This window comes from Pygocentrus nattereri, chromosome 27 (assembly GCF_015220715.1).
Source record: "Pygocentrus nattereri isolate fPygNat1 chromosome 27, fPygNat1.pri, whole genome shotgun sequence".
Classification (NCBI taxonomy): Eukaryota; Metazoa; Chordata; class Actinopteri; order Characiformes; family Serrasalmidae; genus Pygocentrus; species Pygocentrus nattereri.
The window spans coordinates 18897944-18922680 of NC_051237.1; the positions used below are offsets into that span (position 1 = coordinate 18897944).

The following is a 24737-nucleotide window of genomic DNA, read 5'->3' on the forward strand; positions in this document are numbered from 1 at the left end:
ATGGGCTCGTTCCAGAGTTGACGCTAATGTCTAGTTACAGTGTGTCATAAGGTAAACAGATAATGGAAAGTGGTCTAGAGGGATAAAGGACTCCATGTAAAGCAACGGTGAATGACTGATTCTTATCTTCACTGCAGAATACAGGAGATATCTCGAGAGTGTGTGTCCTATCGATGAAACCATGTCCTCTTATCTCTGAGAGAATCCTCTGCTCTCAAAAACATAAATCACTGTAAACATAATGTAATTATGCCACACAACTCTATTCAATCAAACACAGCAGAGTCAGCATCCTGTATATGGACATTAAATGCCATCGCAATTAATGTCATCATATTTTCAGCCTGTAAAGCAAAGAATCGCCTTGGTTTATTTTTGAGTGTACTTTACTGGTGCTCTAGTCTCTAAAACAGCCATCATAAATGGCTGGCCTTGCAAGATTAGCTTTACCCACCAGACAGTGGGGCTACCCAACTATACTATATAAGACTAAACTATATAAGATCAGCTTCATCTGGTGCTTATGCTGTTAAAAATAAAAGCAGAGTGCTGCATGCAAGAAGAACCTTTTAAAATAAAAACCTGAAGAAGCATGAATGCTGCATACTATGCAGGCATCACTGTAATTTAGCCACAAACAACTTAGCTAATATTCTAATTTAGACAGAATTGGTAGATGTAGATTCATTAATGACAAAGCAATGGATACGGCATGTCAGAATTGCGAAATGAACCGAATTACCAAACTGATCCTTTGAGAACTGCTCCGCTTTAGCCAACATATCACTCACAATGACTTCTCATGTTCAGCACGAACGCCAGAGACGTCACAATAAGAGTAACATTTAATTCTGTTTTCTTGTCTTACCTGAACACTAAAATAACAAGAACTATTATTATTATTATTATTATTATTATTATCACTACTACTACTACAGAAGCTGTGGTTCATGGTGACAGAAGAATTGCTTATAAACATGGCCTGCACTTTAATGATTGTATGTGTTTAGTCATAAAGAAAACTTTGGGCACCCTGGTCAAATAACATGTTTTGTTGATTTTCTTAGCGAAAATAAGTTGATGTCCTGTACAGAGAACACACCTGTATGAAAATGTAGCCTGAGCAAAAGTTATGGCATTTTATACTGTACATTTTATTTCTTCCAATATGTTAAACTTATTATTTCATTCAAAATACTACTCTAAAATTGGCATAATAATACCATATCACTTAAATGAACTCACTTAAATCAAATTACTTTCATCAATTTAATCTGTATTTTGACCAGAGGTGTTCAACTTTGGCATAGGACTGCAGTTTACGTTAACACATGAAAATAAAAAAAAAAGGTCCTGAATTTTTTCAACAGCCCACCTTGGAGAAGACCACCTAGCTTGTGAAACCTAGGTCACGAGTTTTAGAGACCTCCTTAAAATGCACAGAGTAAATTGGCAAAGAAACAACCAGGCATCAGTTTGTACACTACGAAATGGTTGAGATTTGTTTCAGTTTATCAGTGAATCACAAAATAATCACAAATCAATGCAAATAGCTTTTCTCTGACACCTCAAGAACCCAAATAGGATCAAACAGTGATAGGTGAGTTGAATGCGGGGAACCAGCACAAGGTGTTGCTGGAGTAGCAGTGCACTGAGAACAGCCCTGTATGAGGAATGATTAGACGGCATTATTGGGTGTGAACAGTCAGGCCCGTTCTGCTGCTTAATCCATCAGAAAGAGGTGAGTTACAATCAAATTATTGATTAACTACAACAGACTGACAGGTGAAGGGAGTGTTTCGCTGTTTAGGTTGCATGCTTTGATTTCAGACATTAACAAAGAATTCCACTAGTTTTTTACTAATTCCACTTTTTTGCAGTTATGCTGGAGTTGGGCAAACTCAGGGATTTGTAATGTATGCATTAATGACAAAATTCCCACAAAGTTTTGTTAAACTCTAACTTAGGCTGAGTGGGTCTGGGGGCCTACAGCTCCTGATCAATACCTTAAACCGGTGTTCATTTCAGGATCATGGATACTGATTGCCAGTGTGGGGCACCTAATCACTGATAGTTGCTTTACCATAAAAAACGCATCATGAAATACACTTAGCATTATAAATACACTCACTTTATTTGGTAAACCTATCCAGCCGGCATATACATTTATTTAAACGATTGTGTCTATTTACTTTTACTGTTGTTTATTTGTCTGTTTTATTGTAGTTCTTGTAGAACAAATCCCAATTAAGAAAAAACTGGTGAGCGTCAACCCTAAGAGGGTTTTAAGAAGGAATTCCTTCTAAGAATGGTTGATGAATGAGGCCCAGTGTTCATAAATGAGATGTCCAAGTGTGAAGAATGTACTTAAACTTCGAAGAACCTTTAAGTTCTATACCCCAACATTTTTGGAACCATACAAGAACCATTTAGGAACCTTTATTTAGAGTTGATTTTTCTTTTTATTGTACTCCAGTTAAAGCAATTTTGCAGTCATTAGCAAAGCCTGTGAACTGATAAAATGAGTTTGGTCTTTTTTGGGCATCAACAGAGAGAAAGTACAAAACCATGTGTAAATGCATATTTCATATTTTACAAATAAATATAATAGGCCTAAATTTTGCTTTTTCTTTATATAGTAGGCTTTACTGACTTTTTTTTTTTTTTTGGCCTGTCTCTGGCCCACTCAGTGTTCTAGTGCTCTCTCTCTCTCTCTCTCTCTCTCTCTCAGGCAGGTAATCGGGGCTGATTAATTCTCTTTATTGTTGGTCGTTTGTCTATGGGGCAGGCGCTGTCTCTTTCTCTCAGCTTCACTCCGAAGCAGCCAGTGATAAATGACCGTCTCTCCGCCAGCTCCACTGTCACTACGGCAACCTCTGCCCTGCCTAAGTGCTTCTGATTGGTGACCCTTGGCTTAAAGTTAAAAGTGGCTTTTTGTTGGATTTCTCAAAAGTGGCAAGACTCCCCCATCCCGCAAACCATATGGAATGGTGTAGAAACCATGTATGGTTTACTCTTGATCTGCTGCATTTCTGCCATATACTTTATGGTTTATGAAAGACTACAGGAAAGATAGGAAAGAGAAAGCCAATGGTGATCCATACCACAGTAAAATGCATAAAATATAGCTCTGTACTGTTGAACCTTTGTCGTTTGAATTGTGATAATTACTTAAAGTCAATCTGAATCAACATCATTCATGTTAGTTCACAATTTATCATATGTAAACAGCCATTTTTTTATAATAATAAAAAAACAATATTCCATAATATTCCATCAAAGTGTAGTGGCTTTTTCCTGCCTATAAAGCATCATCTGAATTGTAATTACATCACTACGCACCAGCGGGTAGAAAAACATAAGATTAACCAACAACATCATGTTTTACTTCCGCCCTCTTACCACCCTCCACCTAACATCAAGCGAAATTGCTCAGCTAGGTCAGAAACCCTCCCTGATATTGTGTTCCACTCGCAAATCTGTCAGAGTGCAGCTGGAAAATGAGTTTTGATTTCTGACTTGCTCACGTTCTGAACAGAAAAGGGCTTAGTCACATTAATTGTAGTGTCTAGCAAAGAGTAGATAGAGGATGTGGGACAACATAGTAGATGAAAATGTTTCTGACTCACTGTAATATATGACGGTACAGTTTATACTGCACTCAGAATTTGCTTTCATTTCCTCTTGGCTATTTTAGGACTTAGTTCCAATATGAGTTTTAGGTTGTTTTCTGAATGGCAGTTTGCATATCTGGGGTTCTGTAGGTAATGTGTGTGGATAATACAGCTGACAGGGCAGTTTAGCTGCAGGTTAGCGTTCCCTATGCAGAGGTGATTTGAGATGGCAGAGATTGGTGAGGGTTTATGGGTGTAGTGATTGGTGCGACACTACTGAAAACACTTATCGGCTACTGCTGGACACTGATGAATCGACGACTGCGCAGATCGAACACTTTCCCAATCAGAACACCAACGCCAACGACAACATTTTTCAGTTTTGTCTTAACCAATACCCCTCCGTATTGTCTACTGATGCCATCCCTCATTCAAGGGGAACTTTATCTTTTTTTTTCCTTTTTCAGTGTTAGCAGAACAATTTAAAGATTTTATGAACACTCAGGGAAGGACATGCTAGAGAAACACAGATAATAGAAACAGCTCCTATAGCTGACTATATATGAAACATAAAATACATGAAAGTTCATTCTAATTTCATGTATTCTGGATTTCTAGATATTTACATTCTTAAAAGCCCAAATTATTCTACATGATGCATCGAGAACATTTAAAATAATAGTTTTCCATTCGTCTAGAGGGCAGTTATTTAATAAAAAACAAAAGTCTGTAATATTAGTATTTAAATGTTCTTGAAGAAAGTTTTGTCAGACCATGAGTGTATTCGGAAGAACAACATATCAAAATGCTTTTATTTGTGTCTGCTACATTAATCGACCTGCAATTTGCCCATTTATTATATATTATTACTTTATATATATATATATATATATATATATATATATATATATATATATATATATATATATATATATATATATATATATAAATAAAAGTGTCTTTTTTGGCGAAGAGTGAAGTAGAGAGCACGAGAGAGAGCGAGAGAGAGCAAGAACGAACCCCTTCTGATGAACTGCCTCCCCCTTTAAGGCCTGACTATGTTTGTTCTATGTACCTCATTATTTGTAAGTTGCTTTGGATAAAAGCGTCTGCTAAATGTAATGTAATGTAATGCATCTTGAAGGTGGGAAGAGCTTTGAAAACTACAAAAGCTTCATGACAGATATTTGAAGGCAAATTATTTGAAATGTTTTTTTTCTGCTAGCTGCTTAGTGCAGAAGGAGGCCAGGTAGCTGATATTATGGCTAGGAAGTCATACATCACAACTGTACTCTTTAATGTTCACATCAGTGGCTACACTAGCAGTCAGGACTTCTTTATTGCTGTATAATGATTCCCAGTGGTTGTATGATGTATTTGCATAATGCATGCTGGGTACTGTAGTAAGAGAACATTAATGGATGAAAAAACAAACAATACAAATCTGTGAATTCTGCCACACAGATGAGGCTGAGGGATGCAATGCTGCTCTACAGAACATTACAGAACACAATAACACTAAACTACAGGTTTAGCCTTGAATGGCCCTTTATGATTCTGTGTGAAGCATTTTATGCGTAGTGTATTACTAAATTTCCTATTTCCTATGACAAACAGAATCTTAAAGAACTAAAATTTCCCAAAAACTACCATTTATTCATTTTTTACATATCTAAATTACAATAAAACCTTTTCAAAATTAAATTATCTTTTAAAAAATCATTAACCACTTTTTTCTTCACATCTCTGTAAACACCTGGATAAACCACTGAACAATGCAAATAAAACAAAGCAACACTAACAAACACTCCCATAATTATGACATTCCTTTCCAATATTTTGCTCAACCTATCTTTAAGCCATGCTGACTATACATTTTGCTTTTTGCTCCTATTGCACTCCTAACTATGCCTTAGCATGAGTCTTCACCTTCAACAATTTCAGGCAGCGAACATTTTCTCTTTAAAAGACAAATACAGAACACAAATACACAAAAAGACAAACCACATTAAAATGAAGGAACATTTTTCCTCTCATCATAATCCACCCAAATGTTATGTTGGGAGATGTGAGCAGCAAACAAGGTTTTTTGTGTGTGCGTATGTGTCATGTGCACATTATGAATTCTGCTGACTGTCCTGCGGACTGTTAGGAGATGAAGACAAACATCCTAAGTGCTCATGTGGTGCAGGCATGGCCAGGAAGTGCTGGGAGGGGCTACTATTGTGGGAGGACATTTCGATGGGCGTGGCTGGATCAACACTACTGCCCAGACCAGAGGAGGATGTACTGTAGAAACACACACACACAAAATAAAACAATCATTTTCGAGCAGGTGTTGTTTTTTACAATATGATGGTGCCTCGATTTAACACATTTTTTGATATAGCAAAAAAATGGGGGGTTCCTACAAATAAGCCTTTTTCTCAGAACACAACATTTTGAAAGGACTGTATTTTACACTTCAGAATAGCAGTCGAGTTTTACCTGATCCATTCAGAATGGTTTGATACTAACTTGTGCACAAACTAAACAAACGTTAATTCTCTTAAGTCTGTCTTATAGTAAGAAACAGTTACTGTAGTCATTGTTATTGTTCAGCTAACCTTGATTACTGGATCAGTTGTCAAAATAATCAGTAGATTGCTTAATTATTAATATAGTTAATAGTGACAGCCCTATATACAATATGATGCATTATTATTACACCATTAAACTGTACAAGCTGTATAGGCTCCAGCTTAGGATCCTACATCAAAGAGTTAAAAAGTGTGCATTTTTAATGCAACTGTCAAATACTTCACTCATATTCATGTTATCTTGTGAGATGGAGGAGTAGGTGGAGCAAGCGTGCTGTCAATTATCAAGCTTGTTTAGCATTAAACTATGTATTTTATTATGCAGCGTTGCCAGCTCTCAGACTTTTGAGTAAGTTCTCATGCACTTTTATTCTTTCTGCAAAATATCTGACTGCAGCCTATTGAAAAGACATTGGCTGTCTCTGCTAAGGTTTCACTCTTTAAGATCACTAACGGGAGAGTCATGGTTCTCTCTCACTCCTAGACCACGTAGATACCTCTCAATCTCACAAGTGCCACACACACACAGTTCCTCAGCTCAGTTACTGATACACTTCAGTTCAAACTCCTGTTTGGTCTAACTTATCATCTGCAGCCAAGGCTACCGTATAATATTCTTTTTCTATCAAAAATGTAATCTCAATCTTTATTTAATTCTTTTTCATTTGCAAGGCATGTTCATAGTGATCTGACAGACAAAAAAGACAGTGTTTTTGAGATACTGACTAATGTTCTTCTTAAAACTGCTTTAATATACTGCTGGGGAAACGGGTTCCTGTGGAAATTGTGACTGTAACAATACAAAGAAGATGGAGCGGACACTGAGTGAGTTATCTTTCATGTGTGAGCGGTGAGCTGGTTTGAGAACCACAGCTCTACATACTAATTATGATTTATGGCTCAAATTAGTGTTTTAAGCAGTGTAACAATGGACATGCACTTGTGCATGCAAAGTTGATCATCACCCTCCAGTCTCCATCCAACCGCCTGAAAATCTGCTCCAGTCACCTGCCCAAAATTGGCAACCCTGTTATATAGTTGTCATTTTAAATAGCATACATATACAAAAAGTTTGGTGCCCCTAATCAAACTACATGGTCTGTTGAAAATGAGTACACATCCTCTACAGAAAATATACTTCTGCACATTTTAATGCACAATTACTCTATTTTCTGAATTTCAGCTCAGCAAATAAATAGAAATTGTGCACTGAAAAGGCAAAGACATGCCATATTTAAGTTCAATATTCAAATTGACCTCTATAAAGAAATGCAAAAAAAAAAAAAGCAGATACGAGTGATATGAGCAATGTCCCCACCTGTAAAGCCAATGCTAAGATATCTTTTATAAAGTAATTTGCTCATGTGATGAATCAAGAGTATATTTACAACTCATTCTGAATCTAGTGTAAATCAGTAAATTAACAACACACCTTTCACCATCCGAATCACAGGAACTCTTGCTGTCCTCGCGCGTCTCATACACGCTGCGCTGTATGGCCTGGGCAACAGTGTAGCGTGTCTGGCCCTGCACACACGCCTCCATTTTTGCGATGTTCAGCTGTGACTGCAAGAACAGATGCAGTCGACTGTCTGACAGCAGCAGTGGTGTCTGCAACACTCTACACACAAAAAGCACACATCTAAGGTAAACCTTCTCCACTAGTGCCAAATTTGCATAAATCAAACATGAACCACAAGGCAAATCACTGAGACATAAACTGAGACACGTTAGGAAACCGCAAAGCAACTTCCGAAATGAAACCCTTCATGATAAGGGATGGTCCAGTTATTAATGCTGATGAAGAATAAATGAATAGTATCGATTAATATTATTCAAATGAGATCATGCAAATTATAACTTGCTTTCACTCAATGTTGGCAACATTAGCATGTATGGTTAAACTACTGCCTCTAGCTTGAAAGTTTAAGAAAATATTTTAAGTGTTATACAATAACTGGAAATCAATGGATGAAGAAATACAAGAAAGATTAATAAGAAGCAGGTGTCTTCCCTTAGCAGCCACTAGATGGCAAAACCACCACATTTTCTACAGCTTGATGCACCAGGCTAAGTGACCCATGAGATATTTCACAGAGCAGGATTCCGGTTAGCAAGATAACTTAAGCCAAAAGTCCAGCCTGTCCAAACAGGCTTGATGAATTCAGGAGACGAGAAAGAGAAAGAAGATGGGATGAAAGAAGAAAGATAAAAAAGAGAGGTCGGCTCACATACCCATCTAAGAACTTCTGCAGCCCTTGCATACGCTGGTTCACCTGGTCTGTGTTGTTGAGGCTGAAGAAAGGACTGGCAGGGGGCAGTTTAGGCAACTGTCTGAGGACACAAAGAAACAGCATAAAGTGAAATGAACATGTTATGCATATTAACTCAGATACAGGGTTTATGAGATAATATTCACAGTCAACCAAATACAGTTATAGTCTGCTATAAACAATAACGATAGCAGATATACTGATATAAATCTGAATAATATCCACTGTTCTCTTTAAAACACAACAATATCCATAAAAGGGATAGAAACTTTGAGAAAATACCCCAAAATCATTTTTAATGTTTTTGTTTTTATGTGTATTTGTCTTTAGGAAAAGTACTTATTTGTGCTAATAATGCTTTCACCAAACACTGCTGTCTTGTTTTGGCAACTGACCAAACAATAAAAGCAAAATGAATTTCAGCTTTTGATTTTTACTCCTGTACTGAAAAATGCATCATAAACCAAGTGTTGGATCATATGGCAATATTTGGGTTGATTTATATCACAAAATGCATGTAATGTTATACACTGACCATCAACAAAGCCAACTGAAAATACCACATAATTAGTAATTCATTTTCCCCCAGATGTACAGTCAGACAAAACAATTGTACACACACAAACAAACAAAACTATAATAAATCAAGCATAGTGCTGGCCATCAGTGCACTCACATGAGCAGAGCATTGTCCTGTAACCTCTGACGGAGCCACACAAACTCACTGTACCTTCTTCTCACACAGGAGGTCTTCTTCCGGAAACACATGCTATTGGTCTGCACACATAAATCCCAGAAAACAGAATGATGTGAATGATCATTAATTATACAGTGATAACTGTTGGCAACTGAATAAAACAGGTTAGTCAACACTGACCCAGTCAGGGAGTGGTTGATTATTTGAAAGGTATTCCCTTAAAGCAATACTGTAGCATTCCTCATTATAAACCATTTCCACTGAAACTATATTGTACAGTCAATTACTACAGGCAATAATTTTGATATTTCCCTTAGCAAGAGAACATAAAACTCATTGACTCAAAATACATATAAAAAAGGCATTGGGCAGATACTGAAAGTGCTGAAGGATGTGCCAGTGGGCCTCTGTTATAGGCATACTGTGAGTCAATAGGTGATCGGTTCTTACATTATGGTCCATGGGTAGTGGCTGTACACTGTACATGGGCTACATGCATATGTGGGTTTGGACTCACATGAAGACAGATCTCATAGTCAACGTATGTGTGCCAGAAGTCCTCCTTATGAAGATGGGGATCCCGAACCCAAACACTTGTAAACTCCTAAAACACAACCAGAAGAGAATATCATGAGCGTGAGTGTGAAGAGTGTGTGTTTAAAGGAAGTGGGTACACTGGTACATTTCTGAGTCACTGAGTCATCTATGCATATTGTTGCTCGAATCATGGACCACCAGTTAGCCATGGTTGTGTCAGCACATGCATGCTTCTGACTGGCTAAACTCATCTACAGGCAGTTCACATGGACCCCACTAAAAAACTTACAATGATGATTACAACTTTCCTCATTTCTTTGAATGAGATTTAAAAGCGAAACATTAATCTTAAAAATACCACACTGAGCCAAGGCTTACTCTCAACCAGATCTGGCATCTGGAATCTTAACACATTTCAATAGAGGTTAGTGAGGGACCTTCTTTTATTACAACCATGTTACAAAATCAATTCTTACCAACAGTAGGTTTTTCCAATAAAAATGAAACCACTAAGTTTCTCCTCCATCTTAAATGCTTTCATAACTCTGCTAGGAAACTGTGGGAAGAACACTTATTTAGTCCAATATCACTTTTAAAATTAAACTCAAATTTCAACAACCTCCGGAAACATTACTACAAAAGAAATGTGTTATTTATGTAGTCACATATGCAAATATATGAATTTCAACACCCGAAGAATTACTACTAGATTCATAACTATATTTCAGTATAATGGAAAATGACCCACACTAACTTAAAGGTTCACCACAAGGAAATTCCCTCTCGAGGGAAAATAAACAAACAGTCTTCTTTTTGATACTTAAGCACTTTTGTGCAATCATAATTTAACACTATAGCCCAAAACAATTTTTACACTTCCTTAACAGGAAGATTACATACAGAGGGGGGAAAAAACATATCTGTGTGCCTTATCACTTGAGGTTTCACCGAACTACAATATTTATCTGTCATCACTCCAGAGCGCGACAAAGAAAATGACACGTCAAATGCATTCTTTGGCAATTCTCAGAACAGGAGAAGAATGCTTTAAGCCTTCATTCACATCTTAGAGTCAAACACTTCAATGTCTAACAGAGACCATAGAGTAACGTCACTGATAAAACTGTGTGATCAGGACAAACACTGTAACTATGATTATCCTGAATAATATGAAAACAAAACAGTACCTTCTTTGCAAGATTGTCTATTGTGTCCTCCATTTCAGGGGCTTGGCTGAAAAAGGCAGAAAGACACTACTAGTCAGTAAAGAAGAAAAAGGGATCTGGTTCAGATCACCGACCACTAATCACTCAACATGCTCAATGAGAAGCTTTAATGAAAACAGGAACAAAAACGAAAGAGGATTACAAATTAAGCTTTTGATACATGTGAGCAGACCTGAAAGCCCCGTGTTGGGGCTCTGGGCCTGGATTCATCAACCACATGTAAATAAACAATATTTATGGTAATTTCTGAGCTTTACTGCTAAGGTTGGACTGAAGATCCCTTTCATGAAACTGAACCCGGAAGGAAGTCGTAAGCCATGCAGACACTGATATCAGCACTAGCATCAAACTATGAATGCCACTAGGGCTGTCACAATCATGAAATTTTGGCTGATGGCTGTCATATGAATAAGTGTGATTAACTATGTAATTGTCTTCTCTTGTTCACTGTTTGTGTAACATACAAGTGTAAAGTGGCCAAATTGCCTGATCAGCCACCTTACTTGCTAGCTGTGTTTACTTTGTAGCTAACACTGGTTGTACTGTCGAATCAATTCTGTGCATCTACAGTTACACAGAATTGTGTGCTGTGTAGAAAGTGAAAACTCCTTCTATAATGCATGCTAAAAATATCAGAACAAATCAACAAACATCACTTAGTGCTACCCTTGAAACAGGTTAGAGCACCAAGTTAGATGTTAGAACCTTTCAGCCTTCCATGACATGTCTTTGTTTTAGTTACAATAACTGGCCTGGGCCCAATGCACACAATTCACAATGCACACATTTTGTTTGTTGCAGTTTCATATGAAGCTGTGAAGCTGTGGGTCCTTCCTCAACTACCACTTTCAGTCAGTCACTTTGTATCATATCATCTCTGCTATGGACAATAATACCTTAACACTAAGCCACTTTAAAGAACAACACCAGTGTCACTCAAGTCACGTTAAAATGTATACTGTCTTATGTATATTGTCTCTATATTTTGCATATATTTTCTGTAGATTCTGGGTATATTTAATATATTTTAATTTTACATACATATATATATATATATATATACACATATACATATATATATATATATATATATATATATATATATATATATATATATACATACACACACACATATATACATATACACACACACACAACCCCAATTCCAATGAAGTTGGGATGTTGCGTAAAACAAATAAAAACAGAATACGATGATTTGCAAATCCTTTTCAACCTATATTCAACTGAATACACTACAAAGACAAGATATTTAATCTTCAAACTGATAAACTTTATTGTTTTTTGCAAATATTCACTCATTTTGAATTTGATGCCTGCAACACGTTCCAAAGAAGTTGGGACAGGGGCGTGTTTACCACTGTGTTACATCACCTTTCCTTTTACACTCAATAAGCGTTTGGGAACTGAAGACACTAATTGTTGAAGCTTTGTAGGTGGAATTCTTTCCCATTCTTGCTTGATGTACAGCTTCAGCTGCTCAGCAGTCCGGGGGCTCCGTTGTGGTATTTTGTGCTTCATAATGCTCCACACATTTTCAATGGGAGACGGTCTGGACTGCAGGCAGGCCAGTCTAGTACCCGCACTCTTTTACTACAAAGCCACGCTGTTGTAACACGTGCAGAATGTGGCTTGGCATCGTCTTGCTGAAATAAGCAGGACGTCCCTGAAAAAAACGCTGCTTGGATGGCAGCAGATGTTGCTCCAAAACCTGCATGTACCTTTCAGCATTAATGGTGCCTTCACAGATGTGCATGTTACCCCTGCCATGGGCACTAACAGCCCCCCCCACCATCAGAGATGCTGGCTTTTGAACTTTGCGCTGAAAACAATCTGGACAGTCCTTTTCCTCTTTGGCCCAGAGGACACAACGTCCATGATTTCCAAAAACAATTTGAAATGTGGACTCATCAGACCACAGGACACTTTTCCACTCTGCGTCAGTCCATCTCAGATGAGCTCGGGCCCAGAGAAGCCGGCAGTGTTTCTGGGTGTTGTTGATATGTGGCTTCGCTTTGCATGGCAGAGTTTTAACTTGCACTTGTAGATGGAGCGACGAACTGTGTTCACTGACAGTGGTTTTCTGAAGTGTTCCTGAGCCCATGTGGGAATATCCGTTACAGAATGATGTGGGTTTTTAACGCAGCGCCGCCTGAGGGGTCGAAGGTCACGGGCATTCAGTGTTGGTTTTCTGCCTTGCCGCTTACTTGCAGAGATTTCTCCAGATTCTCTGAATCTTTTGATGATATTATGGACTGTAGATGATGAAATCCCTAAATTTGTTGCAATTGCACGTTGAGAAACGTTGTTCTTAAACTGTTGGACTATTTGCTCACGCAGTTGTTCACAAAGTGGTGAACCTCGCCCGTCCTTGCTTGTGAACGACTGAGCCTTTCAGGGATGCTCCCTTTATACCCAATCATGACTCTCACCTGTTTCCAGTTAACCTGTTCACCCGTGGAATGTTCCAAACAGGTGTTTTTTGAGCATTCCTCAACTTTCCCAGTCTTTTGTTGCCCCTGTTCCAACTTCTTTGGAACGTGTTGCAGGCATCAAATTCAAAATGAGTGAATATTTGCAAAAAACAATAAAGTTTATCTGTTTGAACATTAAATATCTCGTCTTCTTAGTCTATTCAATTGAATATAGGTTGAAAAGGATTTGCAAATCATCGTATTCTGTTTTTATTTGTTTTACACAACGTCCCAGTTTCATTGCAATTGGGGTTGTGTATGTGTGTGTGTGTGTGTGTATATATATATATATATATATATATATATATATATATATATATATATATATATATAAACATACACACACACACTTACTTGTTTTCTGCAGAGTGGTTATCTGAGCCTCACCACAATCATTGCAATGCACAAATGTCCCGACATGTTGTGCAAATGACAAATAAACTTGAAACTTGAACTTGAAATAATGACTGCAGATAACGACTTGCAGTCAGCAAGTAACTGATCATCTCAAAAACTTGTGATTAGGTGATTATTCAATAATTATGACATGGCTAATTGCCATTAAAGTACTCAATCACCGTCAGTGGTTTGGGTATTGGTAGTAGTGACACTGACTGAGAACAAGATGCATTATGAATTCGCAATGACAGCTTGTAGTTGTGAGAAGACGCAGTGTTTTTTTCTTAATGGAGTGAACAATAAATATGAAAACTCAGAAACCCAAGCAGTAACTGATAATAATTACTTATAACAAAATAACAAAAGTGTCTCAATTCAATGTACTAGTACGCATTAAGGGCACTTGTCCTGAATTGCTACACCTTGACAAGGCTAGGAAGACATCGTCAACAGTGAGAAGAGCGATTGGCATATCCTGATATTGCTTTTTAGCTTTAGTGATACTGTTAGTAATATGTTTGACAATGAACCTTATTTCTGCTCAATAAATCCTATAAAATAGCAGGGTTTCTTGAGTTTGTTTGTAATGTTGTCATTCTATTTTGTGTACTTTCCACATGGTATCCAACACCTAACATTTAATTGCAGTGTAAGCCATTTTTTTAGCTGCTTTAAATAAAAACAAAATGTTTAAAAACATCAAATTAAATAAACAGTAAGTTTCCCATTACAGAAAAGCATGCTACTGTCTGAGCACGACTATATTTGGTGGAATTTTTTAAAAAGCAGAACAGAACAAAAAAGTGTCCATTCAAAACAAACTCAAGATTTTAAGACATTATTTAGCATAAAGTATCTACAATCCCCAAATACCAGTGCTGAAGAAGCATTAAAATGCTGTTATATTGAAGTTTATCAATGTCGTTCAGCTCATGGGTCCCTTAATGAGATATATATAAAAAAAAAAATAAATAAATAAAATGACAAGCCATCTTCTACACAGCTTCAACAAAGCTCAGCCAACACACAGTTAACCTTACACAGCAGGTTTCCTCACAACATGAGACACTTTATACACCACTTTGGCTCCCCTCAACATCACATGTCGAATGGGCCATCTACCATCTATTGTTAATTCACTGCAGTGGATTACTTGAAATGCTGAGTCATTTAGGTTAGCAACCTCTTTGCTTTTCAAGATGACAAAAAATTGTTATATTTAATTGAGGTTCATGTTCAAAACAACAGATCTAATTAGAATCATGGCCTGACAGGACTGAATGTCCTATAGCCAAATAAACTCATCTGTTAAGCCCGTATCAAACATGAAACTGTCATCAAATCAGTGAAGAAGGAGAAGCTATGCCTGCTCATCTGTTAAGGGCAGAGAGGATGTGTTACTAGTGGCCTGTGGCACACGTCAACCTCAGATACCCAATTCTAGTGACTTGCCTGGGAAGATATGGCACCATCTTGACCGTTTAATAAATGTAATCCTCCTAAACTTCTCATTGTTTCAGCTGGAATCAGTTCAAAACAGGCATTATGTGTAGATAGCAGATTTTTTTTAAGGTAGCCCAGCCCGCAGCACTGACTACATCACTCATGCCTGTGAGAGTTCAGGCCTCGGTGTTATTTTATGAAACCTACTGTGCACGAACATCATAAAACCGTTCCCTGCATGTACCCAGACCCCCAAGAAAACGTCTAGTAAGCAGTCAATGTTGCTCACGCTGTCTGGACGGGAACAGAGTTCGCCTTGTTCAGCAAGTCGTTCAAATATAACTGCGTGCTTGTTATAACAGCTTTTTGTTAGACTGCGTTTAGAGCGCAAGGCCACCGATTTTTGCAAAGATTCTACGTAATTAAATGGTTGATGTAAAGAAAGTCCTCGAGTGGTTTGGGGTGAAATGCTCTCTTCTAGAGAACTTACCGAGAACTGATCACAGCTGGGGTTAACTATAGAAAACAAGCGTCCACCTCTAAAAGCTCCCTCACAGACTGGGCTTAAAAATGCATTTCAACCCCTTGATTTTAATTCATTTAGGCGGCAGGGAATATGCATGGCGTTGTAAAGTGAAATATTACCCGAAGAAAAAACTTGTATATTTGGTGTTGTAGACACGAATAGGCCTGGTTCCTATCACCGCCACTGTAAAGACATCAGCCCTCGAGTTTCTCTACAAATGAACCATTTCACGTCAAACCAGTCTGAAGATCTCCGTTTACACCTCAGTGACTGAATTATTCAGACAAATTGGCGGGATATCGCTTATGTGCAACGCTATCCAAGTCACCGTTGCAATTTCTTAGCTGTACGCGTTATATCAGCACACCGTTTGACCAACAACACACGCCGCTTATCATGAATTCGGCCCCGGCCAACAGACACGGGTCCTTTCACCTGCTGGCTCCTTCAGCAGCTCCCTCCTCAGACAAACACAGGAAGCGCCGCTCGACCGTGAAACCGACGTCGTTTAGCGTCTGTCAGGTCAAAAGCACCACAGAAAACATCGCTTTTCACCTTTAAAGTTCTTCTCCTGTCCTCGACGGGCTGTGACGAGCCACCACTGAGTCTCGAACGGACTGTGACCCGCGCGCTCCCGAGAGGAAATGAGATGGAGAGCTAAACAGCTTTCTGTCCATTTTCTCTCTGTAACACTTCACTTTCGAAACAGGGCAGACGGAACTGTAGTGAGGCTTCCCTGCTGAAAAAAGACCATTAGCACCATCAGGACTGAAAACTGATCGGGTTGGTTTGGATTTCTGATGTAAATTAGCTTCATATTTACCATTGGATACCGCCAGTTTACTGGATTTCAGCTTTAGATCCCATGTTTTTAGTTTTTTTTTTACTGTTATGTGTTTTAAACCATTTGTTTTCTGAATTTGAGAAGAGGTCCTGTCCCCGCCTGTGTCTGCTTTATGGTTTTGTTTCTCACAGGGCTTTTCACTTCATGGCTTAACGTCTAAAACAGAGCAGAAATTACCCAATTCAAAACACTCTGAATGCCTTGGTTTACACCAACTCAGTTATGCAGAAGAAATCCATGGAATCACTCTATAAAACAGCTGTGGACCTATGGAAATGTTTTAAAGTGAATCCAAACAGCCTACATCAGGGTCAGAATTCCTTCATACAGCTCGATTTAGGAAGTGCATGGACAAATTTTGAAAGCACACAAAGGAAAGGAAGTAAATAAAGCCTGGCATATGCTGTTTAGTCTATTTTTAAACCCAGTTGTAACCGAATCCTCCAACCTAAACTACCTCTGCAGTTACTGATAAGTACATCTAGTACCATAGACTCCTCCCACCGAATGCAAAGGTTAGTATACACATCCAGGGAAGGGTACACAGGTTAATCCTTGAAGCATTTCTGACTCTGTAGGACAAACTGGTTGCCCTGGGAAGACTTGTGTGTGTTGTGTGCAAGATCTGACATGTTCCCTGTCCCTGTAGTGGGTAACACCTGTGCCTTCTATGCTGTGGAAGTGGGGTTTGATTCCCCACCTGGGCAAGCACCCTACACTATACCAGTAAGAGTCCTTGGGCTAGACTCCTAACACTATCTTGGCCTACCTATGTATTGATCAAATTTTAAATGTACCGCCTAGCGAATTGGTGTGCTAACATAGCTAGCTGCTACTAGTCTATAAATCATGATATGATTAAATGATATAAACAAAATAAGTCTTTTAGATCCATGGATACAGGACAGCTAGTAGAGCCCACACTAAAGAAGGTGAAGTAACATTTAGCTGTTATGCTGCATACAAGTACAGACAAAAGCCATCATTGTGTTTCTATGATTGACTTCTAAAACCTGCACTTTATTCCTCCTCCACTTTTCCTTTAATACGCTCATTTTAATTGCAGTTAAAGACAAGGCGCTTAAGTTCCTTTTTATTTTGCTTTTATGTACTTTGTACTTCCTTTCAATTATTTATCACTTTATTCTTTTGTTTTTTACTCTTAAGCACTTTGGCTTTATTTTTCTCTGCTTCTTTTGCTTTTATTTATGTAAATCACGTTGAATTGCAATTATATATGAAATGTGCCGCATAAATAAACTTGCCTTACTTTGCCTTGAGCTCCTCTGCTCTCTTCTGCATAGGTAGCTGTTTCAGCAGGCAGCATTTTAACAAACATGGAGCTTTAGAAGACTGCTTATTGAGACACACTGTCTAGAGAGCTGTTACATCACCACCTTCCATGATAACGTTATCTAGCAAATAACATTTGACAAAACCGCAGTGTGACACATTAGTTATCTGGCTGGCCATTTGAAACAATAGCCATGCTAATATATAATTTCTCTTGGAAGTACTAAAAACATAAAAAATAATATGGCTAAAATTTTCAGTTAAAAAAATATATTCATACTTTGGTGGAAATAACTTGTTTGAAGATGACTTTTCCACATGCTATACATACACTGTGTGCACAATTATTAGGCAAGTGAGTATTTTCACCATATTATCATTTTTAGGCATATTTTCTAACTCCAAGCTGGATAAACTTGAATGCTTAATGGATTTAAGCTTAGCAGGTGATGTGTATCTGTGTAATGAGGGAGGGTGTGGCCTAAGGAGGTCAACACCCTATATCAAGGTGTGCATAATTATTAGGCAGCTTTTTTCTTTAGGCAAAATGGGCCAAAAAAGAGATTGAACTGACTTTGAAACGTTAAAAATGACAAAGTCTCCCAGAGGGATGCAGAACTCTTGAAATTGCTAAGATTTTGAGGCGTGATCACAGAAACATAAAACGTTTTGTTGCAAATAGTCAACAGGGTCACAAGAAACGTGCTGAGAAAAAAGACGCAAATTAACTGCCAAGGATTTGAGAAGAATCAAGCGTGAAGCTACCAGGAACCCATTATCTTCCAGTTCTGTCATATTCCAGAACCGCAGCCTAGCTGGAGTATCAAGAAGAACAAGATGTTCAGCACTCAGAGACATGGCCGAGGTAAGGAAGGCTGAAACCCGACCACCACTGAACAAGACACAAGCTGAAGCTTCTAGACTGGTCCAAGAAGAATCTGAAGACAGATTTTTTAAAGGTTTTATTGACTGATTAAATGAGAGTGACTCTTGACGGACCAGATGGACCGGCCCGTGGCTGGATCAGTAACAGAGCTCCACTTCGAGTCAGACGTCAGCAAAGTGGAGGTGGGGTACTGGTATGGGCTGGTATTATCAAAGATGAGCTGGTTGGACCTTTTCGTGTTGAAGATGGGCTCAAAATCAACTCCCAAGCCTAATGCAAGTTTTTAGAAGACACTTTCTTTTAAGCAGTGGTCCAGGAAGAATCTGCATCTTTCAAAAAGACGATGATTTTTATGCAGGACATGCTCCATCACATGCATCCAAGGACTCCTCTGCATGGCTCGCCAGTAAAGGCGTTAAAGATGAAAAACTTATGGCCCCCTTCCTCACCTGACCTGAACCCAATTGAGAACCTGTGGGCAGTTCTTAAACGGGAGATTTACAGTGAAGGAAAACAGGACACCTCTCTGAACAGGGTCTGGGAGGCTGCGGCTGCTGCTGCGCAAAAAGTTGATCATCAACAGATCAAGAAACTGACAGACTCCATGAATGGAAGGCTTATCACTGTTAGTGAAGAGAAGGGCGGCTGTACTGGTCACTAATTTTTTATTCCTCAGAAATGTTCATTGGAAAGCTTTGAGTTGTTTGTTTATAATTCTCACATGAACAGATGAAAATAAAGTGAGATGGGAAAATGTGTTTTTCATTTAGCTGCGTAATAATTCTGCACCATTATAGTTGCTCAATAAATGTGCACATATAGATATAGATTCTTCTAAGAAAGCCAAAACTTCACTATTTTTCTTAAACATTCATGTTTGAGGTTTAACATTTTGGATTAACCGAGAGCGCTGTAGCTGGTGATTAATAAAAATAATCCTCAAAAATAAGACTTGCCTAATAATTGTGCACACAGTGTATTCTGGCCTCTCCCTGCCACCTTGAATTCAATTATTCAAGAAAATGTGTTACTGCATTGTGGCATTGCCTCACTGAGTTAAAATACATAACGAATGTCAGTAGACGGCTTTTATGATACTTAAGAATTAAAAATTTCTTAAGGAAAGTTGACTAGATGTTGAGACATAGTGGCCATCTTTGAAAGCATTGGATGTACATGTCAATCAATATGTTTTGCCCTTTGGTAGCACATGATTAAATCACTGTAACAAAAAATGGAGTTAAGCAATTATTGAACTTTTGGAGAAAGACTATGCCTAGAAACCCCCCCCCCCCCTTAGCTAATTTATTTTCTATGAAAATTCCCCCTACAAGCAACCTTATTTTCTACCTGTCACTACTGTTGACTGCTTTATGGATTTTTCCATACTTGTTCCTTATTTCTACTATGTCCACTCTTGGATACTAAGCAAGGGGACCTGGCCTTATAGCACAAAGCGGAAGCTGCACAGAACTCCACCCACGTTCTCTGACTGCTCTCATCTACTACAGTTTTGCAATCACACCTTGAACTACAGTCATTAATCGGAGGCATGATCTGCACTCACAAAAAGTACTTAGCCACATCAATGCAGTCACTGTAATGCAGAATAAACCTGTATGCTTTAGCATATGAAATGCTTCATAAAGTCCAAATTACATCGTTGAAAATATCTGTTGAGAAAACTGAGGAAGGAAAAGAGAATAAAAAGTGAAAAGAGGAAGGAAAAGTGAATGGAAGGGAACAGAGTGCAGCGCTTGACTCTAATCCAGTCATCATTATACAGACTTTGTGGCTTGGAAATTTATTGATGACATCATGGAAGGCCATTACTGGAGTTTTCATGCCGTTTGTTTTGTGGTCAGTGTGACAGCAGACAACAAGTAAAAAGGAACGTGACGTAGTCAGTCATCACACATGCGCTCATAAAGGAAACCTCATGAGGGATCTTTATATATTTGTGAAATTACAACCACAAACCTCAAAGAGAGTCAAGAGCTTCAAAGTCAGCTCTATAGTTTCAATGTCAATTAAAAACCCAGTCAATACACACGACAACTTGATAGATATTCAGCAGGTCTACAGGAATTTACCAAATCCTGCATGTAAAACCACACAAAAACTGATGGAGACCGAAGGACAGCTCTACATGCTCTTTGTCCAAATGATTCAAAGACTGGAGTCAATTCTGGACATTCACTGTGAAGTTCTAGAGTTCCTCCATTTGACCTGTCGCTTGTATCTTACAATGCACCAAGTAACCTCCTTCTAATTCTACATTATCAGCTGTAATAATTCTAAAAATAATAATTTATTTTACCTTGCTTTATATTGCTTTTGACTCTTTCCTCTTTCCTCCATGGTGGGCTTCTGTATTTCTCTGGTTATTGGGGAAGTTCTGTGCTGCTTTGTTAAGCCTCCTCTCTGGCTATGGTTTACTTTTCTCTCCATGGGGCCCTCTCAGGTATTTGGCAGACAGGGTGGCTCTCCTGTTTGATTCAGCTGCATTGGAAAAATGTTATGACGTCATTTTGTAACCAGGCAATCATCTTTACAGTGAAGCTATATGCTTCCCTATATTCGTTTTAATTAAAGTGATGTTTGAATATGTTATTAATAGAAGCAAACCATCCAACAAAACAGTAAAGAACACAGACAAAAAGAGACATATATTGGATATCATAAATGTTGTAAAAAAATAAAAATAAAAACATATATCTTAGAAAGATAACACTGTGACAGAATGCTGAGATCATTGTCCATGACTGAATGTTTCTTACCTTTTCTCTGGTCTGGACAGGAACGTGTCAGATCTTGCACACAACACACACAAGTCTTCCCACGGCAACCAGTTTGTCCTACAGAGTCAGAAATGCTTCAAGGATTAACCTGTGTACCCTTCCCTGGATGTGTATACTAACCTTTGCATTCAGTGGGAGGAGCCTATGGTACTAGATGTACTTATCAGTAACTGCAGAGGTAGTTTAGGTTGGAGGATTCGGTTACAACTGGGTTTAAAAATAGACTAAACAGCATACGCCAGGCTTTATTTACTTCCTTTCCTTTGTGTGCTTTCAAAATTTGTCCATGCACTTCCTAAATCGAGCTGTTTAAAGGAATTCTGACCCTGATGTAGGCTGTTTGGATTCACTTTAAAACATTTCCATAGGTCCATAGCTGTTTTATAGAGTGATTCCATGGATTTCTTCTGCATAACTGAGTTGGTGTAAACCAAGGCATTCAGAGTGGTTTCATGTACAGGGCTACCAAGATTGGTCACAGGCTTCCAGTCAAATAGATAAAAAATATTTAAGTCAAGTAGTTTTAAATAATGAACTTTGATTTGTTTTTTATGAGAGCTGTCACTGTATTATTGAGCCATTACCTCAAGCCGTCAGTTCCTATCAGTGTGCCGTCAGCTTCAGTTGCGGTTCATAGATGTAGCGTCACTTAAACATGCAATTCGGTCCGTAGAGCATGTCATTTTCTATCCATCCAAAACAAAAACAACATTGTTGTCCATTTTACTACAAAGGCTGAAACAGGCTTTGTGAAAATGTCAAAGCAAACATCCAATGTCAAAGCACTTCAGGGAATCAAAGGTGAGACATGAATGGACCATAAATATATTTTTATGCCTGACATAGCAAAATGTTTTTGGCTTTAATTGTTAGGTTTAGGCTTTTAAAGTACATTGTGTTGTTTTTCTTCATCTTTGCACAACTCAGCTGACATCTTTATTGAACATCTTTATAGTGAAGTGTGCCGCAGTGCTTATTATGTTTATGTAAATCCAGGTGATATCACTACAGGGTGGAAGCATTGGATTATGTAGGGTGATCAGTGAATGGCTGTCATGGATAGACTATGGCTTGGTGTAAAGTCAGAGCACATTTGGAAGTAGTATCTACCAAACTAGTCCGCCCATATTTTTACAGGCCTGCTCAAAAATGTATTTCTGCCTACATCACTGGTTTAATATAAGATGGTTAATAGTAGAAAAATGTACAGACTGTTTTATTTAAAGTGGAGGTGAAAAGAACCAAGTCAGGTCGGGTCAATGTCTACAGTGCTAATATAGACATCTTTACTATCCATAATGATCAGTGACTCTACATGTCTTCTGCTTTTTTTAACATATGTCAGCAATGGTAAATATGTTCTTTTGCCTTTACAGCTCCTTGCATGTTCTACTCCACCAATAATGTGTTTTAGGCCAAAATTTGATCTCAAATTTATTATAAAACAATGTCCAAGGCACAAGGCAGCATATTTGTAACTGCTCTCTGTCATGTAGTTTTTAGAAAGACTTAGAAAACATTTAATACGTCTGGTTCTTATTAACGCCACTGTGAACAATTCTGACTGGGGCCAATTTCTCTGTAATGGAGCATTTCACATCTAACCAATCTGAATGATCTTTTTGAAAGAATTGTTTAAGTATAGGGGGAAATCCCCTTCAATGTACAGCAAAAATAGAAGAAAAACAGGAAAAAAAACAAGTTCGAAGTCCATCTTCTAATCTCCGTCATGAGCCTGCTTGGCAAGTGGAAATGAAACTGAATCACTTCTTCCAATCATAATCCTAAAAGCACAAATCCAAAGCTTAATTCCACTTGTTTGTGTCTTCTTGAAAGCTTGAGAGCTGTGTTTTCAGATATATTGTGTTGTGTTCATTTTGTAGTGAGGACTTCTTATGTATGTGCTGTCCAAGCTGTGAACTTGACATGTATGTGCTGTTAAAAAACGTTGTCATCCTGGCTTTCTTCATAAACTGACTTAGTCACCACAAGGGAAGTGATGCCAATTTCACCATGACTTATTTCCAAAGCCATTAAATGCTCATTTACATTACCTTTGGGGAAACAACTAATCCTGGAGCACCCGTGTATTCCCCATTCACACTGGAATTCAGATAGTTATTTGTTGGTCTTGATTGACTTTAGTTGGGAAACATTGTGTATCAGTTATTGGTTTCTAAGCCATATGACTGACAGGCTAATAGCGTTCATCCTGAGACACAGTCCTGCCCCAGTAGAGACAAAGGTCAACAACCACATGACGACATTTGCTGCATAGCTGTTTAGTCACAGGCCAGATACAATCCTCGTCTAAAAAGAAAGCCTGTGGTCCAAAACTGGTTTGAAAAAGGGCAGAATTTAGAAAATGCACCAGTGCTGGTATCACTGTAACTGCACTCATTTGCTGCATTTTGAACTTGTCAGATGATTCATTCACTCAAAGCCTTCATGTGGGAAATATCTGAATTACAACATAGAGGGAAGTTCATTTTAAACTGGTGGTACTCAGCTTGTGTATTTCTAAAACGGACCCCCCCCCCACATACTGACATTACATACATGCCTTTCATGTTGGATGTTGTTTACTATACTTTATCATTACCTTTGATTTTGTCTTACAAAAAGTGGCATACAAAAATACTAAGACACTCATTGTTCTCTACTGAACACGTACTCATCGTTCCATGCCAAAAACATCAAAGACTCGTTTCCCTGTTTGACAGCAGTGTGTGGAAACAGCGCACTGTTAAAAAGGAGCCAAGTCTTAATCTTATTTGTTCATCTCACCAGAAAACTAGTTTCCAAAAACATTACTCTGACAAATACACTGCATTTCTTCCAACTATGTAATCTGATCAGAATTAATCCAGGATATTCTCTGTATAAAGTACTGTACTTTCAGAAGGCCACATGCTAGTATTGAGTTAAGACACTAGATAACTGGAGCTCTTTTTTTCTAATTATAGAACAACTCGCCACAAAGTGTTAAGGCTGGCAATAAGGAATAAAGCTTGAAAGCACTTGATAACACTAAAAACAATACCATGCTAACCCAAAGGTTCCTAAAGACTGCATGCTCTGCATACTTGTTTTCCGTACTCAAACACACTTAGCTACCAAGTTGAAT

The 24737-nt window shown here is 38.2% G+C and overlaps 1 protein-coding gene across 4 annotated transcripts; it reads right to left on the bottom strand.

Annotated features, from left to right (window-relative positions):
- Nucleotides 1–4934: 4934 nt before the first annotated feature.
- On the bottom strand, nt 4935–21658 carry snx10a (sorting nexin 10a). 4 transcript variants are annotated; one of them, XM_037535276.1, is made up of 8 exons: nt 21590–21658; nt 21130–21311; nt 10888–10933; nt 9681–9767; nt 9143–9243; nt 8429–8527; nt 7626–7814; nt 4935–5903 (listed from the first exon to the last, which is right to left on the bottom strand). In XM_037535276.1, exons 2-8 carry the CDS (start codon nt 21258–21260, stop codon nt 5732–5734), a joined length of 825 nt encoding a protein of 274 aa, XP_037391173.1. In that variant the 5' UTR covers nt 21261–21311; nt 21590–21658; the 3' UTR covers nt 4935–5731. The 4 variants fall into 4 exon arrangements, with proteins under 4 accessions (XP_037391173.1, XP_017549340.1, XP_017549339.1 ...); XM_017693851.2 differs by lacking the exons at nt 21130–21311; nt 21590–21658 and adding exons at nt 16342–16525; nt 16610–16773; XM_017693850.1 differs by lacking the exons at nt 21130–21311; nt 21590–21658 and adding an exon at nt 17901–17947.
- Nucleotides 21659–24737: the final 3079 nt, after the last annotated feature.